This window comes from Gigantopelta aegis, chromosome 14 (genome assembly GCF_016097555.1).
Source record: "Gigantopelta aegis isolate Gae_Host chromosome 14, Gae_host_genome, whole genome shotgun sequence".
NCBI lineage: Eukaryota > Metazoa > Mollusca > Gastropoda > Neomphalida > Peltospiridae > Gigantopelta > Gigantopelta aegis.
Genome location: NC_054712.1, coordinates 5,143,764 through 5,162,079, shown reverse-complemented (window position 1 = coordinate 5,162,079; position 18,316 = coordinate 5,143,764). Strand labels below are relative to the sequence as shown.

At 39.8% G+C, this 18,316-nt stretch overlaps 1 protein-coding gene across 5 annotated transcripts in view; it reads right to left on the bottom strand.

Moving 5' to 3' along the window:
• The window catches only part of LOC121388272 (centrosomal protein of 89 kDa-like), a 57,423-nt gene that overhangs the window by 14,261 nt on the left and 24,846 nt on the right, over positions 1 to 18,316 (bottom strand). For 4 of the 5 annotated variants that reach the window (XM_041519546.1, XM_041519547.1, XM_041519550.1 and 1 more), the window contains 8 exons: positions 12,423 to 12,611; positions 7,009 to 7,164; positions 5,601 to 5,746; positions 4,681 to 4,731; positions 4,215 to 4,298; positions 2,826 to 2,926; positions 1,281 to 1,396; positions 203 to 383 (listed from right to left, as the gene is read on the bottom strand). In XM_041519546.1, coding sequence (XP_041375480.1) covers positions 203 to 383; positions 1,281 to 1,396; positions 2,826 to 2,926; positions 4,215 to 4,298; positions 4,681 to 4,731; positions 5,601 to 5,746; positions 7,009 to 7,164; positions 12,423 to 12,611 — 1,024 coding nt within the window. The remainder of the gene's footprint in view (positions 1 to 202; positions 384 to 1,280; positions 1,397 to 2,825; positions 2,927 to 4,214; positions 4,299 to 4,680; positions 4,732 to 5,600; positions 5,747 to 7,008; positions 7,165 to 12,422; positions 12,612 to 18,316) is intronic. The other variant, XM_041519549.1, reaches the window with a different exon arrangement.

Sequence of the window (18,316 nt, the reverse complement as noted above, 5' to 3'; positions counted from 1 at the left end):
ATCGGTCACCACGTTAATGTGCTCCTGTACTCACCGTTTAACATCGGCCACTGTGTTAATGTGCTCCTGTACTCATCGTTTAACATCGGCCACTGCGTTAATGTGGTCCTGTACTCACCGTTTGATATTGGCCACTGCGTTAATGTGCTCCTGTACTCACCGTTTAACATCGGCCACTGTGTTAATGTGCTCCTGTACTCACCGTTTAACATCGGCTACCGCGTTAATGTGCTCCTGTACTGGGATGTTAGCCTGGCTGTTTAGCATCATGGAGTCAAGTTTGTGTTTCAGTTCCCTCATCTTTAATTTCGTCTCCTCTAGCTCACGCTCAACTTCCGTCTTCTCGTAGTCTGCAGCCGATAACTTCTTTGTGAGTCTTGACACTGCAAAGTAAATAGATGATACTAAACAAGCTATCAGTTATTATTTAGCGTATGTCCCGAGTGATATAATTTTCACTTGTCACAAGCTTTAGTGAGTAGCAAAAGAAATTATTTCACAACAAGTGAGTTTGGCTGGGAGCGGATTTGAGCTGGGGGTATTCAGATGAAATCCCCTTCAACCCACTGAGGCTAAACAATTTTTTTACACAGCAATATTAGGCTATTTATATAGGTGTCGAGGGAAAATGTAAATTAATTGAATCTATTACACTTGTGACGGCTAAGGTTTACCGAGGCCTTTACTAATAAAACAAATTTCTCTTGGGGTAGAATGCCTCACAACAGTAATTGATTCTTTTTCTTGCACAGGTCATAAATGACAACAAAACATTTGTAAACTTGTTTTTTGTTAACCCATTCATAGACACCTCCGTAAAAGTATAGTCCACATTATGCAACGACATAAAAATGTAACATATTGACCATGAATATGAAGTTGAAAATATTAATGTTGCAAGCTTATTTCTGCTGTATGTTAAGCTGCTGCAAAATCATTGAGAAAAAAAAAAGTTTGTTTTGTTTAACACATTGTTCTAGTAATCATTGGTTATTGGATGTCAAACATTTGGTAATTTTGACATATAATCTTCGAGAGGAAACCAGCTACATTTTCCCATTAGTAGCATGGGATCTTTTATATTCACCATCCCACAGACAGGATAGCACATATCACGACCTTTGATATACCAGTCGTGGTGCACTGGCTGGAACGAGAAATAGCCCAACAGGCCAACCAATGGGGATTGATCCTAGACCGACAGCGCAATCAGGCGAACGCTATACCACTGTGCTACGTCCCCCCACCCCCCACCCCCCGGAGGTGGTGCTAGTTCTAACCTTCCTGTGTGTGAGCCTCGTACATATCTCGAGCTTTGTTCTGCTGTACGTTGAGCTGCTCAATCAACAGCTGGTTCTCCTCCAGCACCAGTCTCGCCTGGTCCTGTATCTGCTGCCTGAAAACACAAACAGTTACCTCGCAAAAACAAATTCAGTATCATTTGTGGAGGTGTAAATGATGAAGAAGAAAAAAATGGTCGGTGGTGGGGCCAACTGAGTTTTTAATCAATGGACAGTGAAACACAGTGATAGTTTTCATCAATGGACAGTGAAACACAGTGATAGTTTTCATCAATGGACAGTGAAACAGTGATAGTTTTCATCAATGGACAGTGAAACACAGTGGTAGTTTTCATCAATGGACAGTGAAACACAGTGATAGTTTTCATCAATGGACAGTGAAACACAGTGATAGTTTTCATCAATGGACAGTGAAACACAGTGATAGTTTTCATCAATGGACAGCGAAACACAGTGATAGTTTTCATCAATGGACAGCGAAACACAGTGATAGTTTTCATCAATGGACAGCGAAACACAGTGATAGTTTTCATCAATTGACAGCGAAACACAGTGATAGTTTTCATCAATGGACAGCGAAACACAGTGATAGTTTTCATCAATGGACATCGAAACACAGTGATAGTTTTCATCAATGGACAGTGAAACACAGTGATAGTTTTCATCAATGGACAGTGAAACACAGTGATAGTTTTCGTACAACACTAAAAGCCGGAATTTTGGCTTCTTCTTTTTTCTTTTTTTTCATTCATGGGTGTTACAGGTTAAAAATTATAATATTATTACAGTTTGAAGGAAGCAATCAGGTGAAAGAAGGAATGATGGGATCTATAACACTTCTTTATAATACAAGATGGTTTGCAGACTAATGATGGGCTTTATTTCAATTTATTTATGTTTGGAATGTAATAAAATTAAAATCAACAAATTTATGTCCTGAAATAAGTACATTGTATTTTTTATAACTTGCTAAAGCTCATGAAATAAATAAATAGTCAGGCAGACAGACAGACCAAACAGACAGACAGACAGACCAAACAGACAGACAGACAGACCAAACAGACAGACAGGCAGATAAATAAATAAATAAATAGTCAGGCAGACAGACAGACCAAACAGACAGACAGACAGGCAGATAAATAAATAAATAAATAAATAGTCAGGCAGACAGACAGACCAAACAGACAGACAGACAGGCAGATAAATAAATAAATAAATAGTCAGGCAGACAGACAGACCAAACAGACAGACAGACAGGCAGATAAATAAATAAATAAATAGTCAGGCAGACAGACAGACCAAACAGACAGACAAACAGGCAGATAAATAAATAGTCAGGCAGACAGACAGACCAAACAGACAGACAGACAGGCAGATAAATAAATAAATAAATAAATAAAAAAAACAATTTAAAAATGATAAAAATCAATAAATAACACTGATGTGTCTGTAATGAACCCAAAGCCTGTGTTGTTATAGTTTCGCTGATAACGACAGTTCACTCGGAACACACTACGTACTCACCATTCTGTAGTGCCGAAACCAGCACCACTGGCAGCCATCTGCAGCTGGCCGTTCTCTCGCACAATCTCCTCCACCCGCAGTTTCAGATCATGTAGCTCTTCCTGTCAGGGGGCAAGTAAAACAATGAGCTCAGTTTCTTTCATCAGGTTGTTAAAAACATTTTTTTTAAATCCAAAATATATTACTAATCACATAATAGTATGTATAGAGTTGGTATACGGTGATTCTACTGGCAGTAACTAGTAGGAATTTCCCTATTAGCTCAGTTGGTAGAATGCTGGACTCCATGGTCCATGGTTCGAATCCAATCAGTGGAAGTCGATTAATGTGTTACATTTGGAGCCGACATATGGACTGTGATGTGTCACATGTATCAAATATAGAGGAGATAATAAACTGCTTCTACTTTGGATTTTAAATCTGTATTTTTTTTAATAAAGACTGTAGAAATGAGGGGCTTCAATTCAGTTACTGAATTCTACATAATGCTATTTGGGTTTTGATAAAAATCAGCCCCTCCATAAATAACTTTAAGGGGAGTGGGTTAAGCTCAGTGGTAGAGCAATGAGTTACAGGATCAATCACCCTCCATGTCACATCACTGGTATATCAAAGGCTGTGGTATGCACTGTCCTGTCTATGTGAAAATGCAGACAAAAAATCCCTTGCTGCTTTATTGATAGCAGTAGCTTATGCGATGGAAGCGGGATTCCTTTCTCTCAACCAAGTGTCAAAATAATTCCACACACAAAACTGCTGTGGTTTAAAATGTGCTGAGGTGTCATTAAATAAACATTTCTTTCCTTTCCATTGCACAACTGGGATTTGATCCAGGGACCTTGTAGGGTGAAAATGTTGATCAGCACTGTAACATACTCCATTTCAATTTACTGATGACAAATATAATAGGTTATAATTAGATCTTGTGCAATGACATCTTACAAGACTAACTGTCAGTGCTGTTTCACTATATTACAGGGATGTGAGAGGGGCTGGAACAAAAAAGCTTACTGCGGCCGGGGTCCAGGGGCCCCTGAAGGAAAATTGTTGTTTGCAACCCCTGGAACTGCCAAAAATTGCATTTAATGCTAACAAATCTAAACTGGTTATAACTTATAATATAAGTTGGAGCATACCCAGAGAGGAAAAACGCTGAGGCAAACCCAGACCTGTAAAATAAATATCAGTGTCATGGGAAAAATAAAATAAATCTGGGGAAATTCTAGGCGGTACGCCTCGTCTGCCTCATGCTGGCTACGTCATTGATAAGGCACACATCATAAACTTGAAATCGTGAAAACATGCAAATGAACATGCAAATGAACAGTATTGAACATCATGTTTCCGCATAGCTCTCACCTCCCTGATATTATTGGTTATCACATTTACCTGGTATTTCAGAATGATGTCATCTTTCTCTTGAAGGCGGTCATCATATTCAACAAACAGTGGAGCCAGGTATCGTTTGCTTATCTGTGGACAAAAAAATATGTGCAAAGTGTTTAATTTCACATTTGATTTAGTGATTCAAAATATAATAAATGCATTTTCAAAGCTAACATATACTACACCAGTTACAACTTTACTAGGGTGAGACAAAAGGAAAGGTATAATAGAATCAAAAATAAAACAAAAAATAAAACCATGAATATGTATAGCATACTTTTAGACTGATCTGAACACATTCCTGTGTTAATTCAACAAAACGTAAACAGTTCCTATCGAGAAATGATAGTGCTATGCTGCGGGTGAAATTTTATCACACGATATAATAAAGAAAAATAAATAATACTTGATAACACATGGGACACATTTTCTCACAGTTAAATCAATAAGAACAGATAATTCTACTCACCAACCAAGATGGGATAGGTCCTTTAGCTGGAAGACCTTCTATCTTACGACACTGAAAAATACAGTACCATTAACTAACTGTTATAGTCGTCAGTCACTATAAATCTGCAAAACGATTAGCTTTAAGACAAGGTCAAAAGCAACTGTGCAAAAGAAATAAATTATTTAAAAAACCAGTACTTTAAAAAAAAAAAAAAAAAAGATAAATAAAATTTGATATATTACTACTATTATAATTTGTTTACTGTCTGCAACACATTCTGCACATAATTAAGTTTATATCTGTTTCATACTGTTTGGAATTCTTTTGTCAATCATTAAAAAATTAATATTTGACTTTTAATTCATAAGGTATTTTTATAATTCATCATTTTGTTTTTAGTAGTTAAAAAAGGCAAAAATGGTGGAAGAAGAAAAAAAGGAGTGTGAGTTCTGGCTGTTTTTATTGAAACCATCTTTGAAAAAAGAGTCACAGATATTTATAGACAACATTTTAAAAATTGTAAGACACACATGGACGTTAAGTATTTGCCGCTCCCAAGACAATCCATTAGAATGTTGTCACTCTTGCACCATGAGGAGTATAGAGTTGAAAGTATTATTACAGATTCTTACAGAACCAATTTTAAATGTTCGATGGTGAGTGGTATCTGTTTGGCCTGGTGGTTGCTAAGCTCCATGTTTAGTCGGTGTACCATCATCTTCGTTACTTCATTTTCATAACACAACACACCACAAATACACTCTTCAAAAATAAAACAACTAACATCCATCTTTACCTGTTCAAGGGTGAGTGGTACCTGTTTGGCCTGGTGGTTGCTGTTTAGTCGGTGTACAATCATCTTCATTACTTTATTCTCATAACACAACACACGACAAATTAACATCTTCAAAAATACAAGAACTAAACTCCATCTTTACCTGTTCGACGCTGAGTGGTATCTTCTTGGCCTGGTGGTTGCTAAGTTCCATGTTTAGTCTATGCACGGACGTCTTCATCACTTCGTTCTCATCCCTCAGTTCCTTCATCTGTTTGCTGACCAACAGAGACTGGGCACTCTCCGTGTCTGGGTTTTAAAACAACAACAACAATTGAATGAAATTAAATGTTTCACCACAAATCTACTCTGTATCACTCATACTGCAAACCACATTAATACTGCAACAAACTATTTTTCCGCGTATACCCATCTCGAAGTATGATCTCACAACATGTAAATTTCATGTGTACATATTTCTCCCATCCCTAGCCATGCAAGACAGGCATATTCCATGATGTCAGTCCATGCGGAATAAATCGGTGTTGCATGACCACGTGACTTCTATTGTTTGAGCTGATATTAACGTTGGGTAACGTCATGTAAACGGCAAAATAACGCAAGAAATGCTTTTTATATTTCATAAAAACAAGGAAACCTTCTGTCATAATGAAATTATACCATCATTTTCGGTTTATACCTTTAATATAAACCATTTTTGGGTACGATCTTTTCAATGGTTATGATTATTTTATTGTAAGATAAAAAATAAAACATTTAGGTTTTTCACGTTTTCTCAAAATGCTTGTTTTTCATCTACTGGATGGGAGAAAAATAATCCTGCATTATGTATCCATGTGGGACAGTGCTATTCCACCCTCGGATACATAATATGATGCCTCATCCCTGACAACAAATTATGTACCCTCGGGTGGAATAGCCCTGTCCCACATGGACACATATGAAGAATTCTTTTAATCCACACAGATTACAGACAAATGGATATATAATTTTTTAAACAATATTTATTAACATTTATATTAACATTCTGGACTGACCAACAGCCAATGTCTATATTAAGGCCTCTCCCTACATTTCACTATTACAAATTTTACATGGAATGCAAACCTAAATCGTCAAACTCTGCACACCAATATATATCCAACATGGCATCGGATGTCCATCAGAGAGACAGAATCTCATCTGAAGGTTAAACAGGAAATGTGCACTGGGGCGGGACTTAGCCCAGTGGTAGAGTGCTCGCTTGATGTGCGGTCGGTTTGGGATCGATCCCCATAAGTGGACCCATTGAGCTATTTCTTATTCCAGCCAGTGCACCACGATTGATATATCGAAGGCTGTGGTATGTGCTATCCTGTCTGTGGGATAGTGCATATAAAAGATCCCTTGCTACTAATGAAAAATGTAACAGGTTTCTTCTCTAAGACTATGTCAAAATTACAACATGTCCTACATCCAATAGCTGATGATTAGTAAATCAATGTGCTCTAGTAGTGTTGTTAAACAAACCAAACTTTAAAAAAAAAACAAGAAATGTGCCAGTGACTCACCCCCCTCATTGACCGCCGCCGCCACCTTCCTGAGTGACATGACCTCCTCCTGGAGATGTTGGTTGTCCTCCTGAAGTTCCTCGACCTTCATCTGCAGACTGCGGGTCAGATCCTGGACACCTTCTCTAGCCAGCCTCGACGACACATGGCCCGATGCTACAACATAAACACACAACACTCCAGTATCAAGGGGATGTTCAACTGTCACAAAATGCAAAATCTTTATCCATGTTTTTAATAGTATCCTGAACACCTTCTTTAGCCTGCATTGAAGACATGTGGCCTGATGCTACAAAAACATAAACACACAAAACACTCCAGAATCTAGGGGACGTTCATAATGCAAAATCCTTATCCACATATTTAATAACATCCTGTACATCTTCTCTAGCCTGCCACGAAGACATGTGGCCTGATGCTACAAAAACATAAACACAAAACACTTCGGTATCAGTGGGACTTTCAACTGTCAGGTAATGCAAAATCCATGTCCACTTATTCAATCCTTTTGTATAAGAAAGGTGGCCTGATGCTAAAAAACCATAAACACAAAACACTTCGGAATCAGTGGGACTTTCAACTGTCAGGTAATGCAAAATCCATGTCCACTTATTCAATCCTTTTGTATAAGAAAGGTGGCCTGATGCTAAAAACCATAAACACAAAACACTTCGGTATCAGTGGGACTTTCAACTGTCAGGTAATGCAAAATCCATGTCCACTTATTCAATCCTTTTGTATAAGAAAGGTGGCCTGATGCTAAAAAACCATAAACACAAAACACTTCGGAATCAGTGGGACTTTCAACTGTCAGGTAATGCAAAATCCATGTCCACTTATTCAATCCTTTTGTATAAGAAAGGTGGCCTGATGCTAAAAAACCATAAACACAAAACACTTCGGTATCAGTGGGACTTTCAACTGTCAGGTAATGCAAAATCCATGTCCACTTATTCAATCCTTTTGTATAAGAAAGGTGGCCTGATGCTAAAAAACCATAAACACAAAACACTTCGGTATCAGTGGGACTTTCAACTGTCAGGTAATGCAAAATCCATGTCCACTTATTCAATCCTTTTGTATAAGAAAGGTGGCCTGATGCTACAAAAACATAAACACAAAACACTTCGGTATCAGTGGGACTTTCAACTGTCAGGTAATGCAAAATCCATGTCCACTTATTCAATCCTTTTGTATAAGAAAGGTGGCCTGATGCTAAAAAACCATAAACACAAAACACTTCGGAATCAGTGGGACTTTCAACTGTCAGGTAATGCAAAATCCATGTCCACTTATTCAATCCTTTTGTATAAGAAAGGTGGCCTGATGCTAAAAACCATAAACACAAAACACTTCGGTATCAGTGGGACTTTCAACTGTCAGGTAATGCAAAATCCATGTCCACTTATTCAATCCTTTTGTATAAGAAAGGTGGCCTGATGCTAAAAAACCATAAACACAAAACACTTCGGAATCAGTGGGACTTTCAACTGTCAGGTAATGCAAAATCCATGTCCACTTATTCAATCCTTTTGTATAAGAAAGGTGGCCTGATGCTAAAAAACCATAAACACAAAACACTTCGGTATCAGTGGGACTTTCAACTGTCAGGTAATGCAAAATCCATGTCCACTTATTCAATCCTTTTGTATAAGAAAGGTGGCCTGATGCTACAAAAACATAAACACAAAACACTTCGGTATCAGTGGGACTTTCAACTGTCAGGTAATGCAAAATCCATGTCCACTTATTCAATCCTTTTGTATAAGAAAGGTGGCCTGATGCTAAAAACCATAAACACAAAACACTTTGGTATCAGTGGGACTTTCAACTGTCAGGTAATGCAAAATCCATGTCCACTTATTAAATCCTTTTGTATAAGAAAGGTGGCCTGATGCTAAAAAACCATAAACACAAAACACTTCGGAATCAGTGGGACTTTCAACTGTCAGGTAATGCAAAATCCATGTCCACTTATTCAATCCTTTTGTATAAGAAAGGTGGCCTGATGCTAAAAAACCATAAACACAAAACACTTCGGTATCAGTGGGACTTTCAACTGTCAGGTAATGCAAAATCCATGTCCACTTATTCAATCCTTTTGTATAAGAAAGGTGGCCTGATGCTAAAAAACCATAAACACAAAACACTTCGGTATCAGTGGGACTTTCAACTGTCAGGTAATGCAAAATCCATGTCCACTTATTCAATCCTTTTGTATAAGAAAGGTGGCCTGATGCTATAAAAACATAAACACAAAACACTTCGGTATCAGTGGGACTTTCAACTGTCAGGTAATGCAAAATCCATGTCCACTTATTCAATCCTTTTGTATAAGAAAGGTGGCCTGATGCTAAAAACCATAAACACAAAACACTTCGGTATCAGTGGGACTTTCAACTGTCAGGTAATGCAAAATCCATGTCCACTTATTCAATCCTTTTGTATAAGAAAGGTGGCCTGATGCTAAAAAACATAAACACAAAACACTTCGGTATCAGTGGGACTTTCAACTGTCAGGTAATGCAAAATCCATGTCCACTTATTCAATCCTTTTGTATAAGAAAGGTGGCCTGATGCTAAAAACCATAAACACAAAACACTTCGGTATCAGTGGGACTTTCAACTGTCAGGTAATGCAAAATCCATGTCCACTTATTCAATCCTTTTGTATAAGAAAGGTGGCTTGATGCTAAAAAAACATAAACACAAAACACTTCGGAATCAAGGGGACTTTCAACTGTCAGGTAATGCAAAATCCATGTCCACTTATTCAATCCTTTTGTAGAGGACAAGTGACTGGATGCCATATAAACAAACACAAAACACTCCAGTATCAAGGGGACGTTCAACTGTCACATAATGCATTTAATCCTTTTAAAGAGGACACGTGGCCGGATGCTACAAAAACATAAACACAAAAATCGTCGGTATCATCAACAATCACATAATGCAAATCCAGACTTTGATGTGAATAAAATGAAGGGGATTGATTAATTCCTCCCCTAACTAAGATAACGGGGAATCATTTAAGATACAACATATTCAGCCTTGATATTTCATCCATTTGTAGTAAGGGGCGGGACATAGTCCAGTGGTACAGCGCTCGCTTGATGCGCGGTCGGGTGTGGGATCGATCCCTGTCAGTGGGCTCATTGGGTTATTTCTCGTTCCAGCCAGTGCACCACGACTGGTATAGCAAAGGCTGTGGTATGTACTACCCTGTCTGTGGGGTGGTGCATATAAAAGACCCCTTGCTGCTAATCGAAAAGAGTAGCCCATGAAGTAGCGACAGCAGGTTTCCTCTCTCAATATATGTGTGGTCCTTAACCATATGTCTGACGCCATATAACCGTAAATACAATGTGTTGAGTGTGTCGTTAAATAAAACATTTCTTTCTTTCTTTCCATTTGTAGTACTTCCACAAAACATATTATTCACATGTTAAGGAAAGCTAAAAATGACTGCTTGAACTAGTCTTAGGGGACTGGTGGAGTGCAAGAGTGATAGATCCCATTAAACAGTAACGTTTGTAAATCTGGCATTTTATAACCCATGTACATTTTGTAATGCTAAGACAACCCCTCAAATCTCATGTACTGCTTGTCGACATGACCATTCCACTTTCTGTGTCACCGATGTAATTTGACCAACATTATTGGATTGTCTGTGTATATTTTCGTATTCAGGTTTGTACTGTAAGAATGAGGAGAATTTGCAGAGAAATCATTGGATGGGGATACAGAGATTGTCCAAGGTGGGGATGTAGTTGGTACAAAAATGCAATTCAGGATGGGTCATCACCATCAATGTGATGGGACTGCCAATATTATAAAATAGAAAGTTCCAACAGATGGTAAATTAGTTTTCTATCAACTGGTGCCACTGGTGCCACGATTTTGTTAACACTTATTATATTGTGGGGCCAATATTTTCACTTGTCCAAATAAGTGGTTTGTTTTATTCAAGTACAAGGATGATGTTTTTGATTGCTCAAAATGAAACTGCACTGAACATTTTCGCTTGTCCACTGGACAACATTGAGGTACATTTGCTTGTCCAAACAGATCTGCACTTGTCAGGACAAACGGACAAGTGCTTATTTCCATCACTGCTTTTATGAATTGTTTTTCTCCTGAGAGAGTTAACAAACTGATAACAAGCATGAAATAAATATTCTTTTGCAATATAATACTAAAGTCCGAACCAAAATGTTAACAACTACGAAAAATTGCTCTCCTACCTTTATTTTTCGTTAGATTTTACCCACATTTTGTCCAGACAGAAATCTTGAAAAAACCATTACAGTGACACAGATTCCACATACTAGATGATAACCATGTCACCTATATCGACTTTGCTGAGATTGTATAGGGCAAAAAGCATGTAATTTTATGCCGGCTGCCATTTTGACTTTTTATGGAATATTCTCCAAGAGGGGTGAAAGGATATGATTTAATCTAACAACGTCATAACATGTTATGATATAAAAGCAAACGTGATGACGTCACATTAATTTAATTTTTTTTTTTTTTTTTTTTTTTTAATGATCATTGACTTTATAATAATTATGTCACATACTTTGGAGGCTTTCACCCCTCTTGAAGAGTATTCCATAAAAAAACATAATGGCAGACGGCAGAAAACAGCATGTACTATGGTATCTCAGCGAAGTCGATACTGGCGACATCGTAACAGTCTCATATGTGGAATCTGTGTCACTGTAATGGGTTTTTCACAAGTTGTGTCTGGACAAAATTTGGGGGGAATGTAACAGTAATTAAAGGTAGGAGAGTAATTTATTGTAGTTGTTAACAATTTGGTTTGGATTTTAGTAATAAATATTTGGATTAAAAAAAAAGGTAATATGTTAAATGTCAAAGAAAATACCGTAAGTTAAGTCATGTTACTATAAATAAATACAACTGATTACCATGGCATTTGTACATAGTCTAAGTGATGCTACATGCTATATTATATATATATATATGAAATGTTGATTTAATAGAATTTGAAAAAAAAAAATTTGCTGAATTTATTTTTTTCAATATATTACCAATTCATATATAAAACAAACCTCCCTACATTGGTGAAAATGATGTCAAATGACATCATCATGAAAGAGTAAAATAATCATGTAGAATAAAACATAAATCCTTGAAATAATTGAAGTAATATAGAACTAATCTCCTTGGCCCATATTTTCGAAGCTATCTTTCTGCTACGATATCGTAAAACCATCAGGGGACTATGTATATCAGTGACGTCGTAGCTTATGACTGTTTTATATCGTAGGCCTAAGATAGCTTCAGAAATATGTAGCCAGGCGATGAAACATAGGTTCCAAGATGTTCATACATTAAGAAATCACTAAAACCATGCTCATATTTAACACAGGCTCCGATGGTCAAACCTTGCAGGTGCTGTGAACTGCTGGCACTATACTGTGGCTCGGTTTTAGTTACAAATTGCCGTGACGACGGGCTGTCCGCCACTTCGCCGTTGATCGTATCACCATGACCGAAACCAGAGTCCGCATCTTGTTCAGGCCGAGGTACCGGTCCCAACTGTCTACCATCAGGAGAAATGTGACCTTTCTCATCTATACAACAAATTAGTGCAACACAGAGAAGACATTTAGTCAAACATAAAGATTAGCAAAACAGCAAAAAAATTACACAATTAGAGAAACAGCATGCACCACAAAACCTTCTTTTAAAAAGGAGAAAACGTTTTTTTAAATCAGCAACTTAATTTAATTTGTGAATTGTGCTATGTGCTGACAGTGTGTGAAAAAGAAAATAAACAACAAATAAAAGCAGAAAAAAAGCAAAAAAGAGTATTTATGAAATATTGCCAATAAAATGTATGACTGAATGACATTTGTGACGGATCTGAACAAGCCTTAATGATCCTGAACAATATGGCTATCTCCTCTTTATGTAAAAGTCACATGTATGCATAGACCTAAAAAAAACTGGTGTCAAGCAGAAAGGATGCCCAGGACAGGCATGATTGAATCAACATGGATATAAGCATATAAGATCTTATAAAACTTGAGTGTAGACTCAAAACCCTAATGATGGCACACATTTAAAATGTACACGGTCTTGCCACGGCCTTCAGGTTTGAGACTATTACAGTGTTGAATCTGGACTATAAAAGTTTCATAACCACGTTTCCTGATCCTATTCCAACTTCAGTGTTTGGGTCTAAGGTTGGTGGGTGCTGGGTTTGAGTCTCAGTAGTGGCCATGACCCACAGTGATCAAGTCCACTATTCCAACCACAAACAGCTCTGAGGTGTGGGCCCACGATAGCAAGGTCCAGCCATAATTGGACAAAAGCATTATCATCTCACTACCAACCACAAACAGATCTGTGGTGTGGGCCCACGATAGCAAGCTCCAGCCATAACTGATCTTACTACCAACCACAAACAGATCTGTGGTGCGGGCCCACGATAGCAAGCTCTAGCCATAATTGATCTTACTACCAACCACAAACAGATCTGAGGTGTGGGCCCACGATAGCAAGCTCCAGCCATAATTGATCTTACTACCAACCACACACAGATCTGTGGTGCGGGCCCACGATAGCAAGCTCCAGCCATAATTGATCTTACTACCAACCACAAACAGATCTGTGGTGCGGGCCCATGATAGCAAGCTCCAGCCATAACTGATCTTACTACCAACCACAAACAGATCTGTGGTGCGGGCCCACGATAGCAAGCTCCAGCCATAATTGATCTTACTACCAACCACAAACAGATCTGAGGTGTGGGCCCACGATAGCAAGCTCCAGCCATAATTGATCTTACTACCAACCACACACAGATCTGTGGTGCGGGCCCACGATAGCAAGCTCCAGCCATAATTGATCTTACTACCAACCACAAACAGATCTGTGGTGCGGGCCCACGATAGCAAGCTCCACCATAATTGATCTTACTATCAACCACAAACAGATCTGAGGTGTGGGCCCACGATAGCAAGCTCCAGCCATAATTGATCTTACTACCAACCACACACAGATCTGTGGTGCGGGCCCACGATAGCAAGCTCCAGCCATAATTGATCTTACTACCAACCACAAACAGATCTGTGGTGCGGGCCCACGATAGCAAGCTCCAGCCATAACTGATCTTACTACCAACCACAAACAGATCTGTGGTGCGGGCCCACGATAGCAAGCTCCAGCCATAATTGATCTTACTACCAACCACAAACAGATCTGAGGTGTGGGCCCACGATAGCAAGCTCCAGCCATAATTGATCTTACTACCAACCACACACAGATCTGTGGTGCGGGCCCACGATAGCAAGCTCCAGCCATAATTGATCTTACTACCAACCACACACAGATCTGAGGTGCGGGCCCACGATAGCAAGCTCTAGCCATAATTGATCTTACTACCAACCACAAACAGATCTGTGGTGCGGGCCCACGATAGCAAGCTCCAGCCATAATTGATCTTACTACCAACCACAAACAGATCTGTGGTGCGGGCCCACGATAGCAAGCTCCAGCCATAACTGATCTTACTACCAACCACAAACAGATCTGTGGTGCGGGCCCACTATAGCAAGCTCCAGCCATAATTGATCTTACTACCAACCACAAACAGATCTGAGGTGTAGGCCCACGATAGCAAGCTCCAGCCATAATTGATCTTACTACCAACCACACACAGATCTGTGGTGCGGGCCCACGATAGCAAGCTCCAGCCATAATTGATCTTACTACCAACCACAAACACATCTGTGGTGCGGGCCCACGATAGCAAGCTCCACCATAATTGATCTTACTACCAACCACAAACAGATCTGAGGTGTGGGCCCACGATAGCAAGCTCCAGCCATAATTGATCTTACTACCAACCACACACAGATCTGTGGTGCGGGCCCACGATAGCAAGCTCCAGCCATAATTGATCTTACTACCAACCACAAACAGATCTGTGGTGCGGGCCCACGATAGCAAGCTCCACCATAATTGATCTTACTACCAAACACAAACAGATCTGTGGTGCGGGCCCACGATAGCAAGCTCCAGCCATAATTGATCATACTACCAAACACAAACAGATCTGAGGTGTGGGCCCACGATAGCAAGCTCCAGCCATAATTGATCATACTACCAAACACAAACAGATCTGTGGTGCGGGCCCACGATAGCAAGCTCCAGCCATAATTGATCTTACTACCAACCACAAACAGATCTGTGGTGCGGGCCCAAGATAGCAAGCTCCAGCCATAATTGATCTTACTACCAACCACACACAGATCTGAGGTGTGGGCCCACGATAGCAAGCTCCAGCCATAATTGATCTTACTACCAACCACACACAGATCTGTGGTGCGGGCCCAAGATAGCAAGCTCCAGCCATAATTGATCTTATCTTACTACCAACCACACACAGATCTGCGGTGCGGGCCCACGATAGCAAGCTCCAGCCATAATTCATCTTACTACCAACCACACACAGATCTGAGGTGCGGGCCCACGATAGCAAGCTCTAGCCATAATTGATCTTACTACCAAACACAAACAGATCTGTGGTGCGGGCCCAGGATAGCAAGCTCCAGCCATGATTGATCTTACTACCAAACACAAACAGATCTGTGGTGCGGGCCCACGATAGCAAGCTCCAGCCATAATTGATCATACTACCAAACACAAACAGATCTGTGGTGTGGGCCCAAGATAGCAAGCTCCAGCCATAATTGATCTTACTACCAACCACAAACAGATCTGAGGTGTGGGCCCACGATAGCAAGATCCAGCCATAATTGATCTTACTACCAACCACACACACATCTGAGGTGTGGGCCCACGATAGCAAGCTCCAGCCATAATTGATCTTACTACCAACCACACACAGATCTGAGGTGTGGGCCCACGATAGCAAGCTCCAGCCATAATTGATCTTACTACCAACCACACACAGATCTGAGGTGTGGGCCCACGATAGCAAGCTCCAGCCATAATTGATCTTACTACCAACCACACACAGATCTGAGGTGTGGGCCCACGATAGCAAGCTCCAGCCATAATTGATCTTACTACCAACCACACACAGATCTGAGGTGCGGGCCCACGATAGCAAGCTCCAGCCATAATTGATCTTACTACCAACCACAAACAGATCTGTGGTGCGGGCCCACGATAGCAAGCTCCAGCCATAACTGATCTTACTACCAACCACAAACAGATCTGTGGTGCGGGCCCACGATAGCAAGCTCCAGCCATAATTGATCTTACTACCAAACACAAACAGATCTGTGGTGCGGGCCCACGATAGCAAGCTCCAGCCATAATTGATCATAGTACCAAACACAAACAGATCTGTGGTGCGGGCCCAAGATAGCAAGCTCCAGCCATAATTGATCTTACTACCAACCACAAACAGATCTGAGGTGTGGGCCCACGATAGCAAGCTCCAGCCATAATTGATCTTACTACCAAATACAAACAGATCTGAGGGGTGGGCCCACGATAGCAAGCTCCAGCCATAATTGATCTTACTACCAAACACAAACATATCTGAGGTGTGGGCCCATGATAGCAAGCTCCAGCCATAATTGATCTTACTACCAAACACAAACAGATCTGAGGTGTGGGCCCATGATAGCAAGCTCTAGCCATAATTGATCTTACTACCAAAGACAAACAGATCTGAGGTGTGGGCCCATGATAGCAAGCTCCAGCCATAATTGATCTTACTACCAACCACACACAGATCTGAGGTGTGGGCCCATGATAGCAAGGTCCAGCCATAATTGATCTTACTACCATCCACACACAGATCTGAGGTGTGGGCCCACGATAGCAAGCTCCAGCCATAATTGATCTTACTACCAAACACAAACAGATCTGTGGTGTGGGCCCACGATAGCAAGCTCCAGCCAAAATTGATCTTACTACCAACCACACACAGATCTGAGGTGTGGGCCCATAAATAGCAAGCTCCAGCCATGATTGATCTTACAACCAACCACAAACAGATCTGAGGTGTGGGCCCATGATAGCAAGCTCCAGAAATAATTGATCTTACTACCAACCACAAACAGATCTGAGGTGTGGGTCCATGATAGCAAGCTCCAGCCATAACTGGACAAAAGCATTATTATCTTACTTCCAGGGACAAGCCAGCCTCATCGGACCTACAGCTGGTAGATAATGAATTCAAATCTTGGTATCGGTTCCCACCTAAAAGGTGGATTTCAGTGGGGAGGTGTAGTGCCACAACGACTTCTCTCTCACTGATTACAAACAACTAACCCACTGTCCTAGACAGACAGCCTAGATAGCTGAGATGTGTGCCCAGAGCAGTGTGCTTGAACAGCACAAAAATTAAATTAAGATGAATTAATTCAAAGGACAAACATATGGTATATAGGTGTTTTGATCATAATCAAGCTAAATCATTTAAAATTTAAAAAATATGAAAAATGGGGTTCATGCTACAGGGTTGACTTATCTATTAATAGGGGACTAGATTAACATTCTGTGGGATCTGCTACAAGGTTGACTTATCTATTAATAGGGGACTAGATTAACATTCTGTGGGATCTGCTACAAGGTTGACTTATCTATTAATAGGGGACTAGATTAACATTCTGTGGGATCTGCTACAAGGTTGACTTATCTATTAATAGGGGACTAGATTAACATTTTGTGGGATCTGCTACAAGATAAAATGTGCTAGTTTAGAAGACAGACCCCATTCCATAAACCAACATGGTTGTATTCACAAAGTACAATGAATAATTACCCAAACAGAATATGTAATAAGGGGAGATAACCAATCTGCATGTGTTGGCTTTGTGGATGACAAAGATTAGCAGGTTTGCTATTGTGTCAGTTTAGGTCTCACTACACAGTTAACTTTTCAGGTGACAATTCAATTCATCTTGATCCATAATAGTTCCTAATTATGACATATGGTGCGGTTCACATACTCATATGTAGTAACTGAGGTAGTATTAAAATGATTTGTATTTTCAATGGGCTGCATTTTCTCCTCGTTATTTTGTAATATTGAGCTCTTGGGGGTTGGGAAGGGGATGGACATAAGTTTAAGGCACAACAGCCAGATGGGGATCATGTAACAAAATTTAAAAAAAACCCTGTAAATTGTAGTAAAAGTAACTGAAGAGCGAAATATATTTGTGATGTACACCATTATAACTCATTAGTGCCACCAAGAACCTGTCTATAAGCAACCTTTCTTTGAAGTTGGGAAATTTAACATGAATTTCAATGGCTAATTACACCTGTTTTTCAATGTAATCAGTGTTTA